At 39.4% G+C, this 23,328-nt stretch overlaps 1 protein-coding gene across 1 annotated transcript; it reads right to left on the bottom strand.

Annotated features, from left to right (window-relative positions):
• Positions 1-5,920: 5,920 nt before the first annotated feature.
• Positions 5,921-22,104, bottom strand: LOC131022908 (uncharacterized). The gene is made up of 5 exons (XM_057952450.1): positions 21,968-22,104; positions 7,173-7,298; positions 6,628-6,840; positions 6,477-6,534; positions 5,921-6,391 (listed from the first exon to the last, which is right to left on the bottom strand). The coding sequence occupies exons 1-5, from the start codon at positions 22,102-22,104 to the stop codon at positions 5,921-5,923; spliced, it is 1,005 nt and encodes a 334-aa protein (XP_057808433.1).
• Positions 22,105-23,328: the final 1,224 nt, after the last annotated feature.

The raw sequence follows: 23,328 nt of genomic DNA, 5'->3' as shown, positions 1-23,328 counted from the left end.
AACTTAACAGTTCTAAGTTCTTGTGATTCATACCATAGTCATACTTATTCATGCTTCATACATTTCAAGAAATTAACTTAATTAAAACTTGAAAGTACTTACCATAACCTCCGTTGAGCGTGACGAGATGTAGTGCCAAGCTTTTGTCAACTAGTTCAAAGTATATTTACTTACTTAATCTAGACTCAACTTAGAAGGAATGAGTAGTACTCAGAGCAAAAGAAATGCTCTGATACCATTCTGTCACGACCGCACTTGCTAAGGATAGCAAATTCGGGAAAACCGCGACTAAGGGAGGGAATTTAGGAGCGGGATTTAGAAAGGGCATAATCGTTTTCTTGATGACTCAACTTGTATAAAGAAATCAATCGAAATATCTAGATATCAACGAAGGAAGGGACCGTACATAATAATATCCCAAAACGGGGTACTCAATAGTTTTAGTACATTATTAAATAATACATATTGTTTGACATAATATCTTAACATAATCAGTGTTCGCAGCGGAATAACAATAACTTGAGTATATGTATGAAGACATATACTCTACTCTGAGGTAATCATCCTAGTTTGACAAAGCTCCGCTTGCACACTACATCCTCGATCATCGCTCAACCTGCACATTTAAAAATACATGCAGGGCTAAGTACAAAAGTACTTAGTGGACACTTGCCGAAATTTACATACATGCATAATATTTTATTGTCAAGCCTTTCAACAGTAGTAAGATACGAGGGTTTTCCTTTAAAGACTCGTATTTACCAAACATAATATCATTTCTTTCATCAATAACCCGCGCAGGTATTTTATATCATTAATCACCATATCAATAACTCGTGCCGAGAGGGAGGCCTCCCTCTACGGACACTATGATCGGCCAACCCGCTAGATGACTCACGATCACAAGGTGTACACTAATTCCGAAGGGATTTGCGGTCCCATCCAGAATCCGAATTCGATTAACATCAGATAGGCAATTAATAATAAAACATAAAGCATTTAGGCATTGACAATATCATTTAAATTCATAAGCATAAAGTCTTAACAATTCTAATATATAATTTTAGTTTATACATAGAAAGCCTACCTGAATAGCAGACTCACGGTTTAGCTCTAACTCTGGTGCTTGACCTTTAATCCGAGAAAATAAAATAAGATTCTAATTCTCGAAAAATCTCAATAAATGAGGATGCGTGAAATGATTATGCATGACTCATATTCCTTTAATTAAATTATGAGATGCTAATCCTATTTAAGGAATTAAAGCTCGTCTTATGAGGTCGGATTATTAATCTTTAATAATCTACTCATTTTAAAAATAATCTAATTCACTTACTAATTAATAATTAGTAAGTCTTAAAATCTTCTCTAATTAAACTTAATAGAATAATTATGATGGCCCGATAGGAATTTAATTCGAGCCCAAATGAATAAATTCGAAGCCCAGTGCATTAATAATATTAAGCCCAACATCAATTAATTTCTAGAGCCCAACAAATGAGGCCCAAGATAAAAATCATGAAGCCCAATAAGTGAGCCCATCATCACCCTTAAAAAAATTAGTAAATTTTAATATTAATCACTAATTAAAAATAATTAGGGTTAATAAAGAAGCCTAAAATAATAACTCTTATTGGGTTAAATAAATAAATTTCATTGGACTTAATCAATTAAATCGTAGGAGTTCAATTAATAAAAATAATAAATTCATTATTAACAATTAATAGAAGCCCAATCAAAATAAATAATAAGAGCCCATTTATAAAAATAATAGAGTCCAAACAATATATATATTAGCCCAATGGAAATAAAATAAGCAAAGCCCAATTGAATTAATCTCCGGCCCAATAAAATAAACTAGGCCCAAAATAAATTAAAAGAAAAGTCCATACTGAAAATAATCAAAGCCCATTCTCCCATTAATTCTCGGTTATCCCTTTCTCTCCAAGCAGGACACGTTCTCTCTCTCTTTTTTTTCACTATCATCGGTTCCCCATTTTCTTTAAAAGCATAACCCACCATTTTCTTTAATCACCATCATCATCGATTCTTCCCTTTTTTTTTTTTAAAGCATACACTCCCTCTCTCTCAATTATTAAGGAAGAAACACTCTCTCTCTCTCTCAATTATCAGCCGCTCGGCTCTCTCTCTCTCAATCAAGAAAGAACACTGTTCATCATCTCTCTCTCTCGCTCGATTCTCCTCCGGCCGCCTCCTCACGAGCTCCACCGCGGACGGTTCCAGCGAACATCGTCGACCGGGAGTCATCGTCGCTCCGCCCTCTGGACGTTCCAGCCGTCGCCGAGGAACTCGCCGTCGACTGCTGCTGTTCCCGGAATCGCGGCCTGGAGTTGCAGAGCTCCGAAATCCGGCCATCTCCTCCCTGCGTCCTGGCCGTTCCGGTCGCCAGCGAGGCCGCCGCGTGGAGCTGCTGCCGCTGACTGCTCGTGGAGCACCAAGGCGAGCTTCTCGCCTGAAACCGTCGACTGGGAGCCGCTGGAGTGAGCCGCTGGAGTCCGCTGCTGCTTCGCCGGGAGTCGCCGCTGGCTGGCCTGCGATCGACGGCCAGCAGCTCGCTGGAGGAGCGCCGCCGTCAGCCGCTGCCGTTGGCAGCAAGAATCCGGCAGCCGCCTCTCCTGGAGTCGCCGTCGCCGTGAGTCGCAGAGCTCCGACAATCCACCATCCTTTCTCTCTCGTTTTATCACTCACGATAGGTTCGTAAATTTGAATAATTTACAGAAAATTCAACTTTGTATAAAGACTTGATTTTGGAATGAAAACTTGGTTTTCTGTATTCTTATTTATACAACATATCATAGCTCATTATGTATCACAGAAATGAATGGTTTGCTATATTTGCTATGTCCATTTATGCATATGTAGGTTCTCTACCATTCTGTATTCCTAATTAAACCGAAGCGTGCAAATGAGATAGTGAATACCTTGAAAGTTTTGTTTGTTGGTTGTTGTTGCTGAGTTATATATGGTGATCTTGTTTCGTCTAAAATTCTTTGCAGCTGCTAAGGATTTTAGGTAAGTGAGGATGCCTTTTATAGGGAGTAAATACTGAAGCTGCTAGTGTGAAAAATATGGTGAATAGTGCGGCTAAGTTTAGGCGTGGTTGAAGAATTCAATGAGATTATATTTGCTGCTGACAAATTAGATTTGTCTGTTGAATACTTGAGATTTTGGTTGAAGAATTAATGAGATTAGATTTGCTGCTGACAAATTAGATTTGTCTGTTGAATGCTTGAGATTTAGCTTGCTGCAAACTGAAACCAGTGAAGGTGTTCGGGTGTGAAAATTTTGCAGATATGCTGCTGGAGTTGGAGTCAAAGAAGAATATTTCAATAGATGGCTGAGCATGCTTGAGCATGCTTAAAGGATATCTGCAGATTTTCTTCACACATATACACTATTCCATTTTTTTTTTAATGTTGGTAGATAGATAGAAAAATAGGGGTTTGTAAAGTGAAGTATAAACAGAAGCAATAATTCTTGTCTTGGAATTTCTATATCTGTAATATTGTATTGCATCTTTTTTTTTTTAAATAAAAACCAACTACCGGGTTTTGTTAATATCGCGTGTTTATAAAACTACTCGATATCTGCTTCCTTTCTTAGCTAGAATAAATTCTAAATTAAATCCGTAGATTTAATTCTTCATAAACCGGAATAAATTCACGACTCAAGAAATAATAATAAAAATAGAAAAATAATTCTATTGTGATTAATAAATAACGTGACTTAACTAAGTCAGTTATGAATCTGAAATAAATAATTATTGGCTTACTCAATAATTCTCATCGCGGTTTTATTTACGCGAAGCTACTGACTTGGTAATAAAATAATAATCCTGCTTAATTGAATATAATCCAAGGTCATAAGCTGAATTTAAATCATAAATAATTACTGGGCTTGATTTACTAAAAGATGAAATAATAATATCATATTACTGGATTTAAAAATATAATAAAAGAGCGGGTTGTTACAAGCACACAGATCAGATCAGATCTGCCATGGCTGAAATCGAAGGAGGCGGAGATCAGATCTGCCGATGGAGGAGGCGGCGCAACGATCAGATCAGATCCACCGCCGCCGCCTCATCAGACCAGATCTGCCACCGCCGCGCGCTGGAGAGACAGAAAGGGAGATGAGAAAGAGAGAGAAATAGAGATGAGAAAGAGAGAGGAGAGAGCGGCAGCCGCTGGAGAGAGAGAGAGGGAGGATCTCCTCCACCACCGCCGCGAGAGCTCCGACGAATTCTCCAAGCTCGGCGCTGCTGCCGCGCAGCCGCTGGAGAGAGAGAGAGAGAGGGAGATGAGAAAGAGAGAGGAGCCGCTGGAGAGAGAGAGGGAGATGAGAAAGAGAGAGGAGAGAGAGAGAAGGGTGGAATAGTCATGACATACAAAAAATGACCAAAATTTATGTTTTTTCAAATGGTGGACAAAATTTGATGTTGTATGTTGAATAGGGCCATTCGGCCCTATTGTTTCAAAATTTAATATAGTATGTTGTGAAGGTGGTTTTTACCAACACTAATTTATAATGTATTTTTCACCTTACCTAGTTTCGAGAAAATGAAATGAGACAAAAATGAAGGTTGTTACGGTGGTGCTCTTCCTCTTCACGATCTCAACTGTTAGGTTCTTCTTTTTCTTCCTCAATGGTCGAGTATTTCAAACTATAACCGGTCATTCTTTTTGTTTTCAAGTGAATTTAGGTAAAAATTTGAACTTCTCCTTTTCAAAGACAGGTTTTCCTACTATATATAGAGTGCATGACCCGAAGGGTATTTCAGTAACTTTGCCCTCCGGATACGGAGGGGTATTTCCGACCTCTTATCTTTCTTTTTCATTATGGGTAAAGGTAAGATGGTCTTTCATACTCAACAACATCTTCCACGTCAGCCGACAATATGTTACTTGAAAAAACGGTCCCTGTATAAAGGGGAAAATGACTACCTATGATTCAGTTGCATCAAGTACTTGCAGGTGCACCTCTCGCTTTTCTGTATATATCACTTTTTCATCTGTATTCTCCTGCTCTGGTACGATTGTTTCAGGTCTGGGCCTATACAAAGCATCCACTGCTTAAATATGTTTCGCCAGCTGACTAAGAGACTAGGGCTAGGCGCTGGTCCGATCTGGTATCAAGGGTCATTTTACCAAGAGAAAAATGTCAAGAAGCAGCTGAGAAGAATGCGAATGAAGTACTGTGCAGACATTCTGAAAGCAGAGTGCAACGAACTCAAAGATGAAAACATCACAGAGTCAGAACTCCACTACAGAAGGGGATACACAGATGGGCCACTCAACCTGGCATATATTCTGAAAATTTGATGTGTTTATGGATGGATGGAAACAAAACAATTTCTAGCTTTTTATTTTATTTTATGCTGGTGCATGCATGAAAACAAACAATGATGGGATGGTTTTTATGTGTTTTTTTGTCTGAACAATGTTTGAATGGTATCAATGGTAAGTATGATATGGTCAAATGCATATAGTAAGCTTTGTGCAATATATTTTCGTCAATAGCAATTTTATAACTTCTTCAAAAAAATAAAAATGCAAGTATTGAACACGAACAATGCAGATTTTAGCACTGAAACATGATTAATGTCAAGAAGTCAATCACCCATAATAAAAATACAACAATAGAAGTATTGGAAACAAAACCTGCATATGATTATTAAGAACAATGCATAATTTATCTAAAAAGCATGCATCAATAAACGATGAGCGTTGTATAAGGTAAAAAAGAAATCAACATCAATTAGAAAAGGACACTGCATATCATATAAAAGTAATCTGCAATATATAATATCCAACAATGCATATGTAACATAAGAAATCTGCATGACTCAATATTCTAAATGTTATATACGACTAAGTACGAAAAATATATAAAAATGCTTCTAATCTAATGCAGGTTCTTCATCACAGTTTCGCGCATCATGATGCCGCATTTGTTTACATTTGCTGCATCTCCTCTTTGGCTTCTCAGCCTTGCTAATTGCCTTCTCTTTGCTGGACTTGATTCTTCTTCCACTTCCTTTTGTCTTCACAACATCCGGAGAACAAATATCAATTTCCTCAGGGACTGGGCAACCATAAAACTCATCAAACATTTCGCTATTTGACTTGCTACCAGTAGAAACTATAAATGAATCATGCAACACTTCAAAAGCCTGCAATAATTCCTTCATCCTCACAGAATCTCCATGAACCAAAGCAATACAACCATTAGCCTTAGCATACGGTCGAGAAATGATATCATTGTCGACAACAACAACACTTCCACCAATAGAATCTGTTTTCTTAATATCAACAAACTTCCTCCAATGGCTTGCAATATACTTGTCCGGAATACTCTTAATGTTCAAATTCTTGTAAACACATAAAACATGACAACTTAGCATCCCATGCCTCACAAAAAATATGCAATCACAACAACAAACTAGAGTCAACAACACTATACCCAACATTAAACTTATGACCATTACCATCATCAACAACATATACACCACTCCTAATATCCAAAATATTGCAAGAATTGACAGACAACAAAATATACTTTTGTACCTCAAGAAATATGTTTTTAGTATAAATACTTGTTGCATGCCTTTCAATAGGAAGTTCAGTCACCAACTTCGGAAAACATGACTCATCGGCACTGTTTAAGAGATCAAACTTATTCCTTTGAGCCTCCAAAGCACATTCAAAGTGCATAAAAAACTCCACGAGGTTCGAACCTTTATTGAAGTATCGCCGGAAGAAACCATCCTCATTCTCCGACATAGATGTCGTCCTAAACAAGCCACTCATTTCAAAGTCCCTAAAAAATGCAGGAATCCAATAGCTACGAGTACCAAATATAGTATCAAACCATTTATGTCTAACTAAACCATACTGCTCCATAAAATCCTACTACTTCTTTTCAAAACTAAGCACATCAATATGTTCACACCAAACCAAGGAATGAAAATCTTTCTTAAAATTTGGATAATTCCTAAGAGACAATGGAACCTTATCAGCTACCTTACATAAAATATGCCACATACACAATCTGTGGCGCGTACCGTCTAACACATCTTTAACTGACTTCTTCAAAGCTGGATCTTGATCAGTAATAATCATCCTAGGTTTGTCTCTATGCACTCAACAAACTTTTGAAGAACCCATGAATAGGATTCTTCATCTTCATGCGATATCAAACCAGCACCGAACATCACACACCTTCCATGGTTATCCTTCTCGATAAAAGGCACAAAAATCATATTGTACCTATAAAACCTATGCATGCACACCAACAATATGTCAGATGAATCTGCGCTATAATAAAACCTAAAATCAGCACAAATTTCTTGCTTATTGTGCAAATTACTCAACAAAATCTATGCATGCACACCAACAATATGAGCCCTCAAATTACGAGCAAAATTCTTGAAGTCGACAATAGTACACCCAACCTTATCATACCCACCAACCAACTCCTTAAACAAACGAAAAGACTTGATTGGACCTATGTTTGCTCTTAAATAATTTAAAACAAACTTCTTATGCCCATCATTCAAATTTCTATTATAGCGCATAAAATGCCTATGGTTATCTGACATAAACAAATGATTATGAGGCTCAACAAAATCTATACAAACATAACCACCACCACAATCCATAAGACATAAAATAGCACGAGCCTTACAACCAACTCTAGTGGTGGACGTCGTTTTCCACCAAATAATTCCTGCGGAATTATCAAAACTAATTAGTATAATGATAAGCAGGGTCGATCCCACAGAGAGCAGGTAAAATCATTCAATTCCCTAAAATCTATATTTTTGGTGTAGCCACCACGCCTTAAATTGAGAGAAAATTAATTAAAACTAAGAAAGCAAATTAAATCAAATAAAATAACTCTTGAAATAAATCAATAAAAAGGTAACTCGGCTCGAATAAATCCATACTAATTCAAAGCTCTGATCATCGACGCAAAGATTAATTAATCCCTATCAACCAACTAGTTATAGGATACCGTGGCACTACAAAAAAATATATCGGACACCGACGGAATTACCGACGAAAAATAATCCGTTGGTAATCACCGACGGAACAGCGACGGAATTCCGATGAAGATGTTTTCAAAATTTTACCGATGGATTACCGACGGAATAACGACGGAATTATTAGCGACGAAAAATAATCCGTCATTAAATATTATTCATTATTTTTAATTTATTTTTAAATTATTTTTTTAATTTACCGACGGAAATAGCGACGGAAAACATTCTATCGCTAAATATGATTTATTTATTTTTTATTTATTTTTTTAATTAATAATCCGTCGGTAATTCCGTCGGTAAATATTATTAATTTTTTTTGTTATTTTTAATTTTTTATAAAATATTTTTATTATTTTTTAATTAATATTCTAATTTATTCTTATTTTTAAATTATTGAGAATATTTTAAATTTATTGTTATTTTCAATAATAATATATATATTTTTTAACTAACTATAATATTAATATTTTTTTGGCAAATCAAAATCGTTTGGAGGGCTGGTGGCCGTTTGCGATTGATGAAATTAAGGATGCCGTGGCTCTTGATATGGCCACGCATAGCAGGGTCCGTATTAAATTATAATGCTGCGGTTTTGGTTTTCTTGTTCCGTTGGGAACTTTTTTCGAACACCTGGTGCTCTCTGTGGTGCTCTCGGTTGGGTGGGTTCTTTTTGCAGATGGCTGTTTAGTTGCGCATGTCATGTGCTTGACGGGTTCATTTTCTTATGTTGGAGAACGATTTTGGGGCGTTGTGTTGATGGGTTTTGGGTGGATCGACCTCGATATAAGTTGAAGATTCACTGGGGTTTTTCTTCGAACACTTGGTGTTCTGGTTTTCGGGTTCCTGGATACAATAGTATTGCTTTGGAATATTTGCTGCTGCTGGTGGCTGGGTCGGGCAGCGGTTCTGGCAGTGCTCGGGGCTGTGGACGTCTGAGCTTTTGGCGGATCTGGAGGTGGAAGAATGAGGGGTAGTCGGACCGACTTTTCTGGTGCTTCTACGGGCTGTTTAGTATCCGGCGACGGAGTCACACCGGCCGATGCTTGCAGCCTTTTGTTTCTTTTGGATGTTCTTGTTCGTAGGGTATTACCGGCGACGGCGTCTCACCGGCCGTGTTTCTATACTCTGGATGTGCTTTACCGTGTTGGTAGTTGTAGAGAGATCATGGCGACGGCGTATAACCGGCCATGTAGCTTTCTTTCGTTCTCTGGTTTTGTTCTTTTCGGGCTCACGACGACGACGTCTTTCCGGCCGTGTAGCCTTTCTTGGTTGGCACTTTGGCGACGGCATTACTCCGGCCATTTGCCTCTGCTCTTTGGTCGTTTTGGGGGGAAAAGCCGGGATTGTTTGGGGACGATGGTTAGGCCGGAGTTCCGGAAACTTTCCCTTCCGCTTTTCTCCTCTTTTGCTTTCGTTTTTAGACGGGTACTCTTTTCCCTTTTCACGGTTTTTCCCACTGGGTTTTCCGTGAAAAGGTTTTAATGAGGCTCGGCCCTTAGTCTGCTTTTCTTGTGCTTTCAAGGGTTTCTTTTAGGTTTTTTCTTTTCTTTTTTCTAATAAAATCACATTTAATAAAAATAATATTAATATTTTTTATTATTTTAAATTCGATCGTATATTTACCGTCATTCTTTCGTCGGCACCACAAGTCTTAGATATGACTTCAGCATATTCTAAGGTTATGAATAAATGATATTGTATATTAAAATAGAGTTTAAATGAATTAATAGGTGATAGTTATATCAATAATACGCGTGTTCTGTACTGGTGACCACTCGAAAAAACTTCAAGCTTAAGCGCTTTTGAATTAGTGCACAACTAAGATGGGTGACCCACTGGGAAGTTCGTCTTAACGTATGGAATTAAGTTCAAAATACATTAGAAATACCAAAATACTTTGGAGAATAAAGCTAGATTGATATAATATATATATATATATATATATTATTTTTCGTAAAAATAAATAGCGATGAAATTCATTTCCGTCGCTAAAATCGACGGAATTTTCCGTCGCTGATTTCAGACGACGCCTGCGTCGTCGTGTGCTTACCTACGGACGGTCCGTCGGTATTTCCGTCTGTAATTAGCGACGGATGCGAAATTCCGTCGATAATTTTTTTACCGATCACTTTTACAGCGACACACGGTGGCTGTTGTTGATCCATCGGTGATCGAAATTAGAGACGGATTTTTGGCGATTAGCGACGGAGTCGCGCAGTTTCTTGTAGTGTGATATGCGCTCACATACCCTAATTCCTACTTACTGTGTCGATAGACGGCTGGATACGCCAATCCTGCCTATTTCCCTTATTAAAATATAACCTAGCTGGAGATGCCAGACCTAGATTTAATATTCTAATAGCATTAAGAAGAAGAAACCCAGTTTAGATCAATTATCCTAGATACGCTAGTAATAATTAATCCACCAATTTATTCCTACTACGAACATGGTAGTTTTATCACTAATCAGCCATATTCCAACAATTACGGATTGGAGGTGCTAATTGACTGTAATCCAATTAAATCTAAGTTGATCAGGCTTAAATAAAATCAGAATTATCTTTAAACACAAGGAATTAATCGGAATCAATAGAAACCAATTATATGCTCAATTAGGTCTCACAGATTAATAAATTAGTATTTCATTATTCTCGCCGAATTAAAAGTTTAGCTACTCATAATCAAACTATAAACAATCAAATAAATAAAAGCAAACATAGAACAAGAATATAAATTGAATTGCGAATAAAATAATATCACCACTTGAATTAAAAATAACAAATAAACTATCTGCTGCAAAATATTCAAATAGCCACCAACTTCAATCCCAAAAGCTAAAACAAAAATTAACACCTAATCAACTAAGTAGTAATACGCAGGTGCTAGAAAATTAAGCAATCAAAAGTTATGAAAAGTAAAATCTTCTAAAACTTAAGCAATAACACGTCTACTGCCTAGGAAATTAAAAGTGATTCCCAAGTCAACCTAGTCTATTCCTTATATTAAAAGTGGCGGCTGCCATATATATACCTAAGGTAATCAAATTCCTCCAAATCTCTTAATGCAGCCCCCCTTAGGGATGGCAACGGGCCGGATCTGGACCGGGTCTGGCCAATACCAGATCCAGATCCGTTTTCATATACCAGATCCAGATCCGGATCCAGATCCGTGGATCTGAAAATTTTGGATCCAGATCCAGATCCGTAAGATCCGCGGGTCCGCGGGTCCAGATCCATGGATCTACTATTTTTAAATTAAATTAAAAAAAATCACAAAATCAACAGCATGATAATGTTTATCATGAAAAAATCAAAAAATTTACAACATCTAACAACTTATAGACTAACAATAAGCTTCAAATCAATAATCAGTCCAACTTATAGAAGCTAACAGAATCAGTCCAAAATTCCAAATCGAATCTATCAATGGCTGACCAAATCAAGAAATTAAGATGCAAAACAAAATCAAGAATCAAAAGCAGCCCACGAACTCAGTACAAAATTCAAGAAATCTCACAAATTATGGAGATGGACGACTACTCACCGATATAACAACTATCCCACAAAATGAAATCAAATCTTTGAGTATTTCAACTTCTGTAAAATGCAGGGAGAGAAGTCTCTGTATATATAGAGAGAGGAAAACGTTGAAAATATGGGGGAAAAATTGTTTAAAAAATAAAGAAAGAATCAATCACAATCAAATTAGTCCAAAATCGAGATCCAGATCCGGCGGCGGCGGTGGTGGAGTCTGGCGGCGAACGGTGGAAATGGCAAGCGACGATCGAAGATGGAGATGGGCAGCACGCGGAGTCTTGCGAGGCTGTAAAAGAGAGAGGGGGCGGGCGCGCGAAGTGGAGAGGAGGATGGACGTGTGCTGTTGTCCCCGCCTTCACCGGCGAACTGGATCGAGAGCGCCCAACTGGAGGGAGGGAGATGGGCTGAGGGCGGCGGGCAGGCGAACTGGAGAACTGGAGATGAGCAAGGTTCGGGCTATACTGTTGTCCCCGCCTTCGCCGGCGAACTGGAGAGGCGGCAGCGGGCGAACTGAAGGGGAGGATGGGCTGAGGGCGGCGAGCGAGATTAGAGAGTGGAGAGGGAGAGAGGGAACAAGAAGGGGAGTCAGATGTTGGAGAATGAATTTAGAAACTAGGGTTTGTATATTATTTTTAATTTGTGTAATATTTTTAATTTTAATATATTTAATACTATTAATAAAATAAATATAAAAAATAAAATAACATATATTAAATAAAACGGATCCACGGGTCGGATCTGGGTCGGATCCGGATCTCAAATTTCAAGATCCAGATCCAGATCCATTTTTAAAATTGAGATCCAGATCCAGATCCAGATCCGCGGGTCCAAAAAAATGAGATCCAGATCCGTAAAAACGGATCTGGACCGGGTCCAAGATCCATTGCCATCCCTAGCCGCCCTACACTATATAATGGGCTTAATCGGTCCTTAACAAAAATATAAGCTCCCAAAATAATTAAAATAAGAGTTTTGGGCTTAATTAAATGTAAAATAATTAACTCCAAGGCCAATCTCTAAACTCCTCCACAATCAACTCTAATCTTCATCAAATCTTTAACTTTCTCCGACTTCCTCCATTCACGAGCATCCATCTCCAATCCATCTAATTCCCGTGCCAAAACATCACAAATCATGTAAAACCCATATAAAACCATAGCAAAACACACACTAAACTAAGCAACTAAAATACACACATCATCTAGTAACCATCCTTAATATCTTATTCTTATGATCAGTATCTTATTTATAGCCATCCCGACTACAAAGCACAATCCTATGTGTAATAACACCACTCTTGGACCATTTAATGGGACCAAGCCGCCCCTGAAACCCACAACGAATCGCATAATCGAAATAAAACTTTTAACCATCAGCTAATGTTGGAAATATCATTCCAACACGAGGTTTCATATCATCTTCACACTGAGGTATATACTCCACTTCTGGATTGATACTACTCTAAGATGATTCATCTGCAAAAAAATGCATGGTTTAGTATAAAAACATGCAGGATACCATTAAACACGGTGCATATTATACTTATAAACACATGCATGATTCAGTATCACAATATGTAGGGTACTGTTAAACAAGTTGCATGTTAAAGTCATAAAACATGTACGGTGAAAAGTATGATTATAAATATAGTTGCACGTTGAAATATACATAGTTCTGTTAGAAAAAAAAATGTATGATTATAAAACAATAAAGATCACCAGAAATTCAACAATAGATTCGAAAAAGCTAAAGCATAATTCAGAAACAAGTATAACATCAAAAATCAGTACAGATTCAACAATGCATATACCCAGAAACTCAATCATGAATATAAACATCAATTGAACAACAATATTTTGAAGTATATGTTGGGAACTTTATGGAATATCCTAATCCTTGTTTTGATGATACCAAAATCCATAGGTCTTAATTGTAATAGACTAGAACTGTTTGAACTCAAGTGTTAGACTTTGTTTCTAGTTTAGCTTGCGGTTCTGAAGACTGAAGGACGAAGGACTGAAGACTGAAGATACCAACTGAAGTATCAGTTGAAGAATCAGTTCGGAACTTATTACTTAATGCGTGCCGCATGGACTCAGCGGACTGATACTAAAGTCAAGTATCAAATAAACATTCTTCCTCGGACTGAAAACTTCCAAAGTTCAAAGGAAGCCACGTACTCCAAAAGTACAGCCGCATTAAATGCAGAGATCTCAGGATCATCCCTCTCTGCAGAGGTCATTCCTATTTGGTGGCTACTTTATCAGAGACGTCACATCTCCTGCTCTTCAACATAGCCGTTCCCACCAAACAAGGAACCTCGAAGATTGAAGCCTCCACCCAAATTCGAAAAGCTCTCCAACGGAAAAAATCTTGAAGACGTTCTCCGCCAACGGATCTATTCAAGACCTCTCCTATAAATAACGCTCGAGGATCACTTCAATCTTCATCGATTCAATGACATAAGCTGAAACTCTGCCAAAATAGTTTCTCAGCCAAAAGCTTAACCTCCCCAAAGCTTGAATCGAAGAAGAGAATTCCAAAGCCAAAAATCAGTCACTGTTGATTACACACATTCTCTTAGACCTTCGGCAAACCCTTGTTTACCCAGAAGCCTAGGTCAAACTTGCTCCAAAGAACTTGTTCTTTGAAGTATAGTTGGCAAGTTTTCAAACTTCATTTCGAGAGATAGAATCGAGTGTTTGAGTGATAAAGGAGTTCAGGAAGGTACTCTGACTCCGTGAGATCCTAGTACAAGGTCGTGCTAGGAGTGAGAAATCCAACGCGAGTGAAGTGTTGGTACTGAAGAGTGGAAGCTTCAGTGGTACGGTTGTGTGCACCCGGTAAGCACACGGTTCGGTTTGCAGTGCACCAGTTAAGCACTTACGGAGTGGATTGTTGGTCTGATCAACCGACCGTGGATGTAGAAAGTGTTTTCCGAACCACATAAAAGTCTCTGTGTTATTTACAGCTTTCAGTTTTACATTCTTACTTGTGTTCTTTCATTTGATAAGCTGAATTCTGATTAACTGCAAAGAGAAACCTAAGACTAACAACGTGCTCAACCGAGGCTATTACGAAACAAAGTTATTTTCGCTGCGTATGATATTAGTCTGACTGATCTATCCTCTGATAGTCAGGAAGAGTGATATCATCTCTGTTTTAGCAAACTCGACTGAAGCCTTTACGTGCATCAGTTAAGTTCCAGAAACTTAACTGATAACTCCTTACTGAAGAGTTTTTTAGTATCAGTCGTTAACCATGTTTCGTCAAAACTCCTTTCTGTTAACAGGTGTCTTAGTTTGCTTGTAAAATTTTGTTTTGATCTCTATCTTGAGATCCCTTTGTTTTAGAGGAGAAAAATAGCCCATAGGTGTATTCCTCCCCCCCCATACACCTATTCGAGACCCTCCGGACCTAACAATTGGTATCAGAGCAGGTTGTTCGCAAGAACATTCTGTTTCTGATTAGGTTCTAATTGAACTAGATCCTTTTTCTCAAAGGTCTCGAAAAAGTTTTCTCTTTCAAAAAGGTGCTTGCTATTTGCTCTATCTATTGTTATCTATTCTCTCTTTTTTGATGGAGACTAATCACAACAGATTATCCTCTCTACCTATGTTTAGTATTGAAAAATACGACATATGGAAGTTTCGGCTTGAAAGCTTCCTCACCGCCCAACATTGCCGAATGTGGGAAGTCATCACCAACGGACCAATCACCATCACCGAAATCGTCAAAAGAGTTCCCGTAGATCCAAATCAGGATCCATACGATGAGGTCCAGAACAAGAAAAATGCAGACTTCACCACAGAAGAAAGGAAGCAAGATAAGCTAGACAACCTCGCCAAAAGCAACATCTCCGGCACCGTTCCTAACAAGCATGTCACCAAGATCATCAAGTGTGGAACTGCAAAGGAGATATGGGGCATTCTTGAAAGAATGTGCGTAGGATCCGAGGAAATCAAGAAGAATAAGCTATCCATAGCTTGCCAGAAGTTCGACTCCTTCCTCATGCTCAAGAATGAATCTGTCGACGAGATGGAACTCAAATTCAATCAAATCCTGAATGAAGTTCAATCCATCTCGAAGGACAAGTACACTCAACGAGAAATCAACTTGAAGATTCTTCGAGCACTGCCACAAGGAGAATGGCAGATCTACTCAGTCGCTCATCAGAATAAGCCCGGATTTAGTCAGCTCCCGACAAACAAGCTTTTCTCTGATCTCTTGGCAAATGAGTTCGACATCCAGAGAAATCTTGGAATCAAGAAGGCTGGAGGATCAGACGAAGATGGTCCATCAACCTCAAGAGGAGCAGCACTGAAAGCTTCAGTGAGAGAAAGCAAGAAGCAAACGAAGGAACCAGCGGAACTCACGCCCGAGGACTTCTTCAGTCAATACGCTTTGTTGACTGAAAGATTCAACAAGATGGAGTCCAAATTCCGCAAGTACAGAAGGTTCCACAAGCAGCACTACAAAGGAAAGGAAAGAGAAAACAACTCCAGACATTCCACTGATCGAAGCGGAGAAAGAAAGTCAGCCGCCTACGACATCAAAGATATGGAATGCTTTGGAGGCAGAAAGAAATGGCACTTTCGAATGAATGCCCTGAACTGACTCAATCTGAGCGCAAAGAGCTGAAAGCCAAGAAGGATCGCAGTTATGCGAAGAAGAAAGCGATGGTTGCTGACGATGCTGAATCTTCCGAAGACACATCATAATCATCCGACTTCAACTCTACCAGCTCAGATGATGAGAGCCAAGCCCTGATGGCCAATGAAACTGAAAGCGTGGCCGACAACAGCTACGACAATGGAATGAATGGCTCAGAGGTAATCTCTCATTCAAAGACTCCTTATACTGATAACTTCCTGATGTTTTCAGGAGACCACTCAGAATCTGGAAAAAGCTCTGCCGATGAAACTGACGAGTTCGATCAGTTCATGACTGATCACTGTCAGTTGAGGAAATTGTTTGAAGATCTCCTCAAGCAGAATCAGAAAATGGAAAAGGAGATCAAAGATGAATGAGCCAAGAATCAGACAATCATCTACTTTCCGGATGAAACTTGTCTTGATCAGTTGATCATGGCGAACAGTCGACTAGAAGAAAAGCTCAGAATCTCCAACTCAGAATGTGACAGAGCATCTCATGAAATCAAGAGGCTCAATCACAAACTGGAAGAAACAGTCAAGGACTGCATGATGAAGTCTCCCATGATGAGCAACTTTCAATCAAAAGGCCTCGTTGAAATCATTGGAGGGAAAGGTTGTTGCTGCTGATAAAGGAAAGAATGTCATGATCAATGCAAAGGACGATACTTCTGAAAACAACACATCAGAAGAATCAAGAGATCATGACATGGATGAAGTTCGCAAACGCAAACTGATGGCAATGACTAATGTTCCTCCTCCACAAAGCTACAGACGAGCAAAGGAGGCCCCCAACCAGATCATCCTACTGAGAAGACTGGAAAGTAGATTTCAGTCAAAGATCTGGGAAGGAACATCAGGAATCAAGAAGAATCTTCCTCACCGGTCCAGGGGGAAGAACAACAACATCAGTCAGAAACTGAAATCAATTCAGTTTCAGAAAGAACAACATCCATGGAGACAAAGCAATAATGGGTCCAGATGAGTCAAGCGATATCCACGACGACAAGCGACTGGACATCAGATGACTCATGTCCCACGACATCAGTCAAGTCTACATCAGTCTAAAATGACTCGAGTATCTCAAGGAAGATACTTCGTCAAGCAAAGAAGACCTCAACAACTCATCAGACAGAACTCCTACAAGAGTGAGGCCTTCAAAAGGAAAGCTCAACAGAAGATTACTCATGTGCCAACTGAAGCACCAATTACTCTAGTCAGACGACCAGCAAAGCGCAAGAGATCATCAAGACCAGTTCTGAAGCAGATATGGGTTCCAAATGGAACTCGAGTTAACATTGAAGGACCCAAACCTTGATTGGGTACCTAAATTAACTCTTCCTTGCAGGTCAAAAATAGGAAACATAAAAAGAAGGAAGAAGTTAAAGCTTCAATCAGAACATGGTATCTGGATAGCGGCTGCTCGAAGCACATGACGGGCTACAAAGAATATCTATCTCAGTATGTTGAGAAAGTTGGATCCAAAGTTGCATTCGGAGACAACTCAATCGGAGAAACAAAAGGCTATGGTGTGCTCGACATGGGTAACGCTTGTATTAGTAATGTTAGCTTTGTTTCTGGTCTTAAACATAATTTGTTGTCTGTGAGTCAATTTTGTGACAGCGGTTTCACAGTGAAGATAAAAAATGATGAATTTACTGTTAGAAACAATCAAAGGAAGGTGGTTCTGAAAGGATTCAGACAAGGAAGTCTCTACGTCGTCTCATGGAAAGACAGCCCTCCAGAAACGTGTCTCATCAGCAAAAGCAGCTCGGAGCTCAACTGGCTGTGGCACAGGAGACTCAACCACCTCAACTTCAAGACGATCAACAAGCTTGCTAAACATCAACTGGTAGAAGGTTTGCCTTCTATTGTATTCCAGAAGAAGCAAGAATGTGAAGCATGTCAAAGAGGAAAGCAGACAAGGACGTCATTCAAGTCAAAGTCAGGACACTCCTCTGCAAGGATTCTTCAACTACTTCACATGGATCTGTTTAGCCCAATCTCTCCAAAAAGCTACAACGGTAGGAAGTACACCTTAGTTATTGTGGATGATTATTCACGATATACTTGGGTTATCTTTCTCTGGAATAAGAGAGAGACACTGCTGGAATTGCCAAAGCTACTGAGAAGACTGAGCGTTGAAAAAAAAGTCAACATCATCAACATCAGATCAGATCGTGGGACTGAATTCCTCAATACTGTCATTCGTGAGTATTGTGAGGAACAAGGAATCAGTCATCAAACTTCTGCAGCAAGGATCATCAACAGAACGGAGTTGCAGAAAGAAGAAACAGGTCTTTGAAGGAAGCAGCAAGGACGATGCTAGCCGAATCAAAACTCCCATTAAAGTTTTGGGCCGAAGCAGTCAACAACGCATGCTACACGTAAAATCGCTCCTTCCTCACTCAAAGACATGGAAAAACTCCATACGAGCTATGGAAGAACAGGAAGCCTTCAATTGCATATTTTCATGCTTTCGGTTCTAGGTGTTTCATCCACAACAATGATAAGAAGAGGTTAAACACATTTGATAGCAAGGCTGATCCAGGAATTTTTCTTGGATACTCTAGAACAGAATGATCCAGCAAAGCCTATCGAGTGTTTGACTCTCAAACTCTTTGTGTTGAATAAACACCACATGTTGTCTTTGATGAGTCTACAGATGATTTCAAGAAACAGGAAACTGAAAGAAGTGTTGAGAACACTGAAGTTTCCAAGACTGAAATCGACAACACCGAGCCTTCTACTGTCTTGGTGTGGGGACCTGAAAAAGATGAAGATACTAAAAAGCTTCAGTATCAGAAGATCAGCCAAAGGTCTGAAGCTCAGATTGGAGCCAATGCAGATGTCATCAGTGAAGGGGGAACTCCAATTGCTGAAGAACGAGTTGATCATGCTGAAGCAGCTCCAGCTCAACTCTCCCCTGCTCCAGAAGGTGCTCAACACTTCAGAACCATTCTGACTGAAGAAGCCCCACCATCACCAGAAGATATCAAGAAGTATCGAAGATGGTTTGAACTCCATTCAAAGAAGAACATCATCAGACGGTGTCAAGACTCGAAGATCAATGTGCAACCTCGTCTTTGATATAAACCAGAACTGCATCAACGAAGATAAGAATTTTAGCTGTTTCTTATCATCTACAGAGCCCAAGGATGTCGAAGAAGCTCTAAAGTCCACTCAATGGGTCATCGCAATGCAAGAAGAACTCAATGAATTCAATCGGAATTTAGTTTGGAGCTTGTGGATCGACCAGACGATGCAAAGGTGATTGGTTTGAAATGGATCTTCAAAAACAAGAAAGACGAAGAAGGAAATGTTGTGAGAAACAAAGCAAGGCTTGTAGCAAAAGGTTACAGTCAAGAAGAAGGTATCGACTACGATGAGACGTTTGCCCCAGTTGCCAGATTGGAAGCAGTCAGACTCTTCTTAGCCTTCGCAGCTCACAAAGGATTCAACGTACACCAAATGGATGTGAAGTGTGCATTTCTCAATGGAGTGCTCACCGATGAAGTCTACGTGGAACAACCTCCAGGCTTTGAGGTTGCAGGACCAGAAAAGGTGTACAAGCTGAAGAAAGCGCTCTATGGATTGAAGCAAGCTCCAAGAGCATGGTATGATACTCTCTCTAAGTATCTTGTTGAACAAGGTTTCAAGAAAGGATCTGTGGATAGAACGTTGTTCACCCTCAAAGAATGAGAAGATCTTCTACTTGTTCAGATTTATGTCGATGACATAATTTTCAGATCCAAATCCGAACGCATGTGCAAGAAGTTCATTGATATCATGACTAACAAATTCCAGATGTCCATGATGGGAGAAATGAATTTCTTTCTAGGATTGCAAGTCAAGCAGACCAGCGAAGGAATACTGATCAATCAGTCCAAGTATGCCAAGGAACTGATAGCCAAGTTCGGTATTCAGCACATGAAATCAGTCAAGATCCCAATGAATACAAACTGGAAAGTTGATCCAGGATCAGAAGAGAAATATGTATCTTCAACCAAGTACAGAGAAATCATTGGATCATTGTTGTATTTGACTGCGAGCAGACCAGATATCGCATATGCAGTCAGAGTTTGTGCGAGATATCAGTCAGATCTAAAGGAAGCTCATATGGATGCAGCAAAGAGAATTTTACGATATCTCAAAGGCACACCCAATTTAGGATTGTGGTACCCAGATGACGACGACTTCAAGCTCACCGGATACTCAGACTCGAATTTTGCAGGATGCAAAATTGATCGCAAATCAACCTCTGGAACCTGTCAATTCCTAGGCAACAAGCTCATCTCATGGTTTTCAAAGAAGCAGACTTCAGTCGCCACCTCCATAACTGAAGCTGAATATGTTGCTGCTGGAAGCTGCTGTTCACAACTCCTATGGTTAGTCCAACAGTTGAAGGACTATGGGATAGACGAAAAGGAAGTCCCAATCTATTGCGACAGCTCCAGTGCTATTGCAATCTCCCAGAATCCAGTTCATCACACCAGAGTCAAGCATATCGCCATTCGACATCACTTTATTCGTGATCACGTCGAAAAGAAGGATATCTCTGTAGAATGGATTCCAACTGCTGTTCAGAGAGCGGACTTGCTGACCAAGGCTCTTCCAGAAGAAAGGTTCAACGATCTGTGTGGAAGGATCGGCCTCATCAACCCAGAAGAGTGATGCTGTGTTTGAAGATTTTCTCAAACAGTTATGCTGACTGGTGGTCAACCAACTGCTGTTCTACGACCGCTGACGTGGAAAGCAATGAAGACAAGCGCTCATCTGAAGGAAACTCATCCTGATAAGTCAACCAGGATCAAGTGGCATCGACTGACTACAATGATCAGTCGATCAGTAAGTATTTTTAAGCTTACTATTTAAAATCAGTTACTTCAGTTAAGAGCTTTGTGTTTTAAATTCAAAATCTTTCTCTAACTGATAAGTTTCTTTCAAAAACTTTAACTGATTGTTGGAAAATGGAATATCCGAGAATGACAAGTACTTTTTTTAAAAAAAGGAAAATTCGTATTTGATTGAACTTGTCCTGATCTTCTCTAAAAATCTTTCCAACATTTTGCCTCTGTGATCAAATTTCTTGAGAATCTCATTGACATGACATAATACAATGATATCTCTCACCTTTTTGAAGCTTTCGTCCCCTACAGTGACGGCGGACGTGAACTTTTATTTCAAAAATATTTTAGGCACAGTTTTCGAAAAACTTTTCATCTTCTTACTTGGTAAAATTTGTGTATTTATACCATGATGTCTTCACATATTTTCTGCATTAACTAACAACTCTCCACAGCCTTCACTGTGAGAAAAATTTCCAATCTTTCCAAAGTTACAGAAAAATTTGTTCCGACAACAGGAGAATTCAATGACTGCAAAGTCATGGAGTGGAAGAATGACGCTCACATACTTGGTCTTCACCGGACCCTTCCACTGGATCTCACCGTCTCTCCGACGTCAAAGCTTGCCCTATTCTCACGTGTATCCATCGACGCGAGCATCTTCCATCCTCATGCCCGGACCATACGGTTTGAAGTACCTGTCTCAAGAACACGGACTTCACATGTTTCTCAGGCGAGCTTCTCACCTTCTTGTGAAGCTTTCGTGTGGTGCAACAGCAATGAGCAGGAGCTCGTTGTCAACCGGCGCAACATCGACAGTGTTTATCCTCACGATAGTCACTGATTCGATTTTCCTTACCCACACACCTCTCCTCATATGCCTCTTTCTCTTCCTCAAAAATCCTCTCCTCAACCTCCTTTGGTTTGCATGATAATCGCTCTCTTCTCTTCCCATTCTGGAGAGCCATGCAAATCAACCCCTGCCCCTTTCTTCGTCTCCCCATTCTCATTTTCTCCCTCCTCTTTCACTTCTTTCTTTCTCTAAACCTCCGCGTTCTCCACCTCTATCTTACCCGAGGCATCATTCTCTGGACCTTCTGCGATTCTATTTCCGTATAAGGTCTTAGCTTCATCCTTCAGTCAATTCTACATTTTTGATGTTGCCAAAAAGGGAAAAAAGTCAAAAGACTAAAGTCGATTAAGTAAAATGATCATCACGATGATCATGAGGAAGATTAGCCAGGAGGACCTCAAATCAACGGAAAACAAGTGAGAGTGGAACAAGCTTAGGAACACGAAGACAGAAGATGAAGATCAAGAAGTTCAAGGTGCAGCGATGCAGACTGCTGGAGTCCATGGGTTTTCCATGATGTTTTTTTATTTTTCTTTTTACTCCAATGTAAGTCTTGCTCTGTACCTCGACTGATGACTTATCAGTCTTACTTTTAATGAAAAAGAACTTCTTTTGATCTCAACCTGAAGACAATGACTCTTTGTCCAGGCTCTGATTAATGTTTTTGTCACGACCGACCTTAATTAAGGATAATTAAACCGGGGAAACCATGACCAAGGGAGGGAGACAAGAAGCGGGGATAGAAGAGGGGAGTGAATAAATAGAGAAGGATCGTACTTTTCATTGATAACGAAGGAAACATCTAATATATATAACGGAGGTTTAGTTGCAATGATTCAATTGAACTAGTAAGTTCGGATATCTCCGACTTAGCCAAAATAACATAAGACTTCTTTGAGTACGCAGCGGAATAAGGGTCTGATTACATGTATGAGGACATGTACCCAAGAGTTTTTTTCATAACATATAATATTGCGATAAAAGAGGATTCTGACCGTCACTTCATCACCATCATCTATTGCTCAACCTGCACATTTAGAAACACATGCAGGGCTGAGTACAAAGGTACTCAGTGGGCACATATGCCTACTATGAAATATAACATACTTCGTAAAGATTTAAATTGTCATGCCATCATAAACAGTACAGCAATGGGGTTTTTCGCTAAAAAGGCCCAAGCTTACTAAATTCATTTGTGATTCCTAAAGTTCGTCTGCAGACTAAGTTCTCTTGTAATCTATCATATCTGGAACTTTGTGCCGGAGAGGTGGCCACCTCTCACGGACACCTGACCGGCCAACCCGCTCGATGACTCACGGTCACACGTGTACACTAGCCCTAGCAGGATAGCTATCAACTGCTCAGGACCCGAATT

The sequence above is a fragment of the Salvia miltiorrhiza genome, chromosome 4 (assembly GCF_028751815.1).
Source record: "Salvia miltiorrhiza cultivar Shanhuang (shh) chromosome 4, IMPLAD_Smil_shh, whole genome shotgun sequence".
Lineage (NCBI taxonomy): Eukaryota > Viridiplantae > Streptophyta > Magnoliopsida > Lamiales > Lamiaceae > Salvia > Salvia miltiorrhiza.
This window is presented reverse-complemented; position numbering and strand designations above follow the sequence as displayed.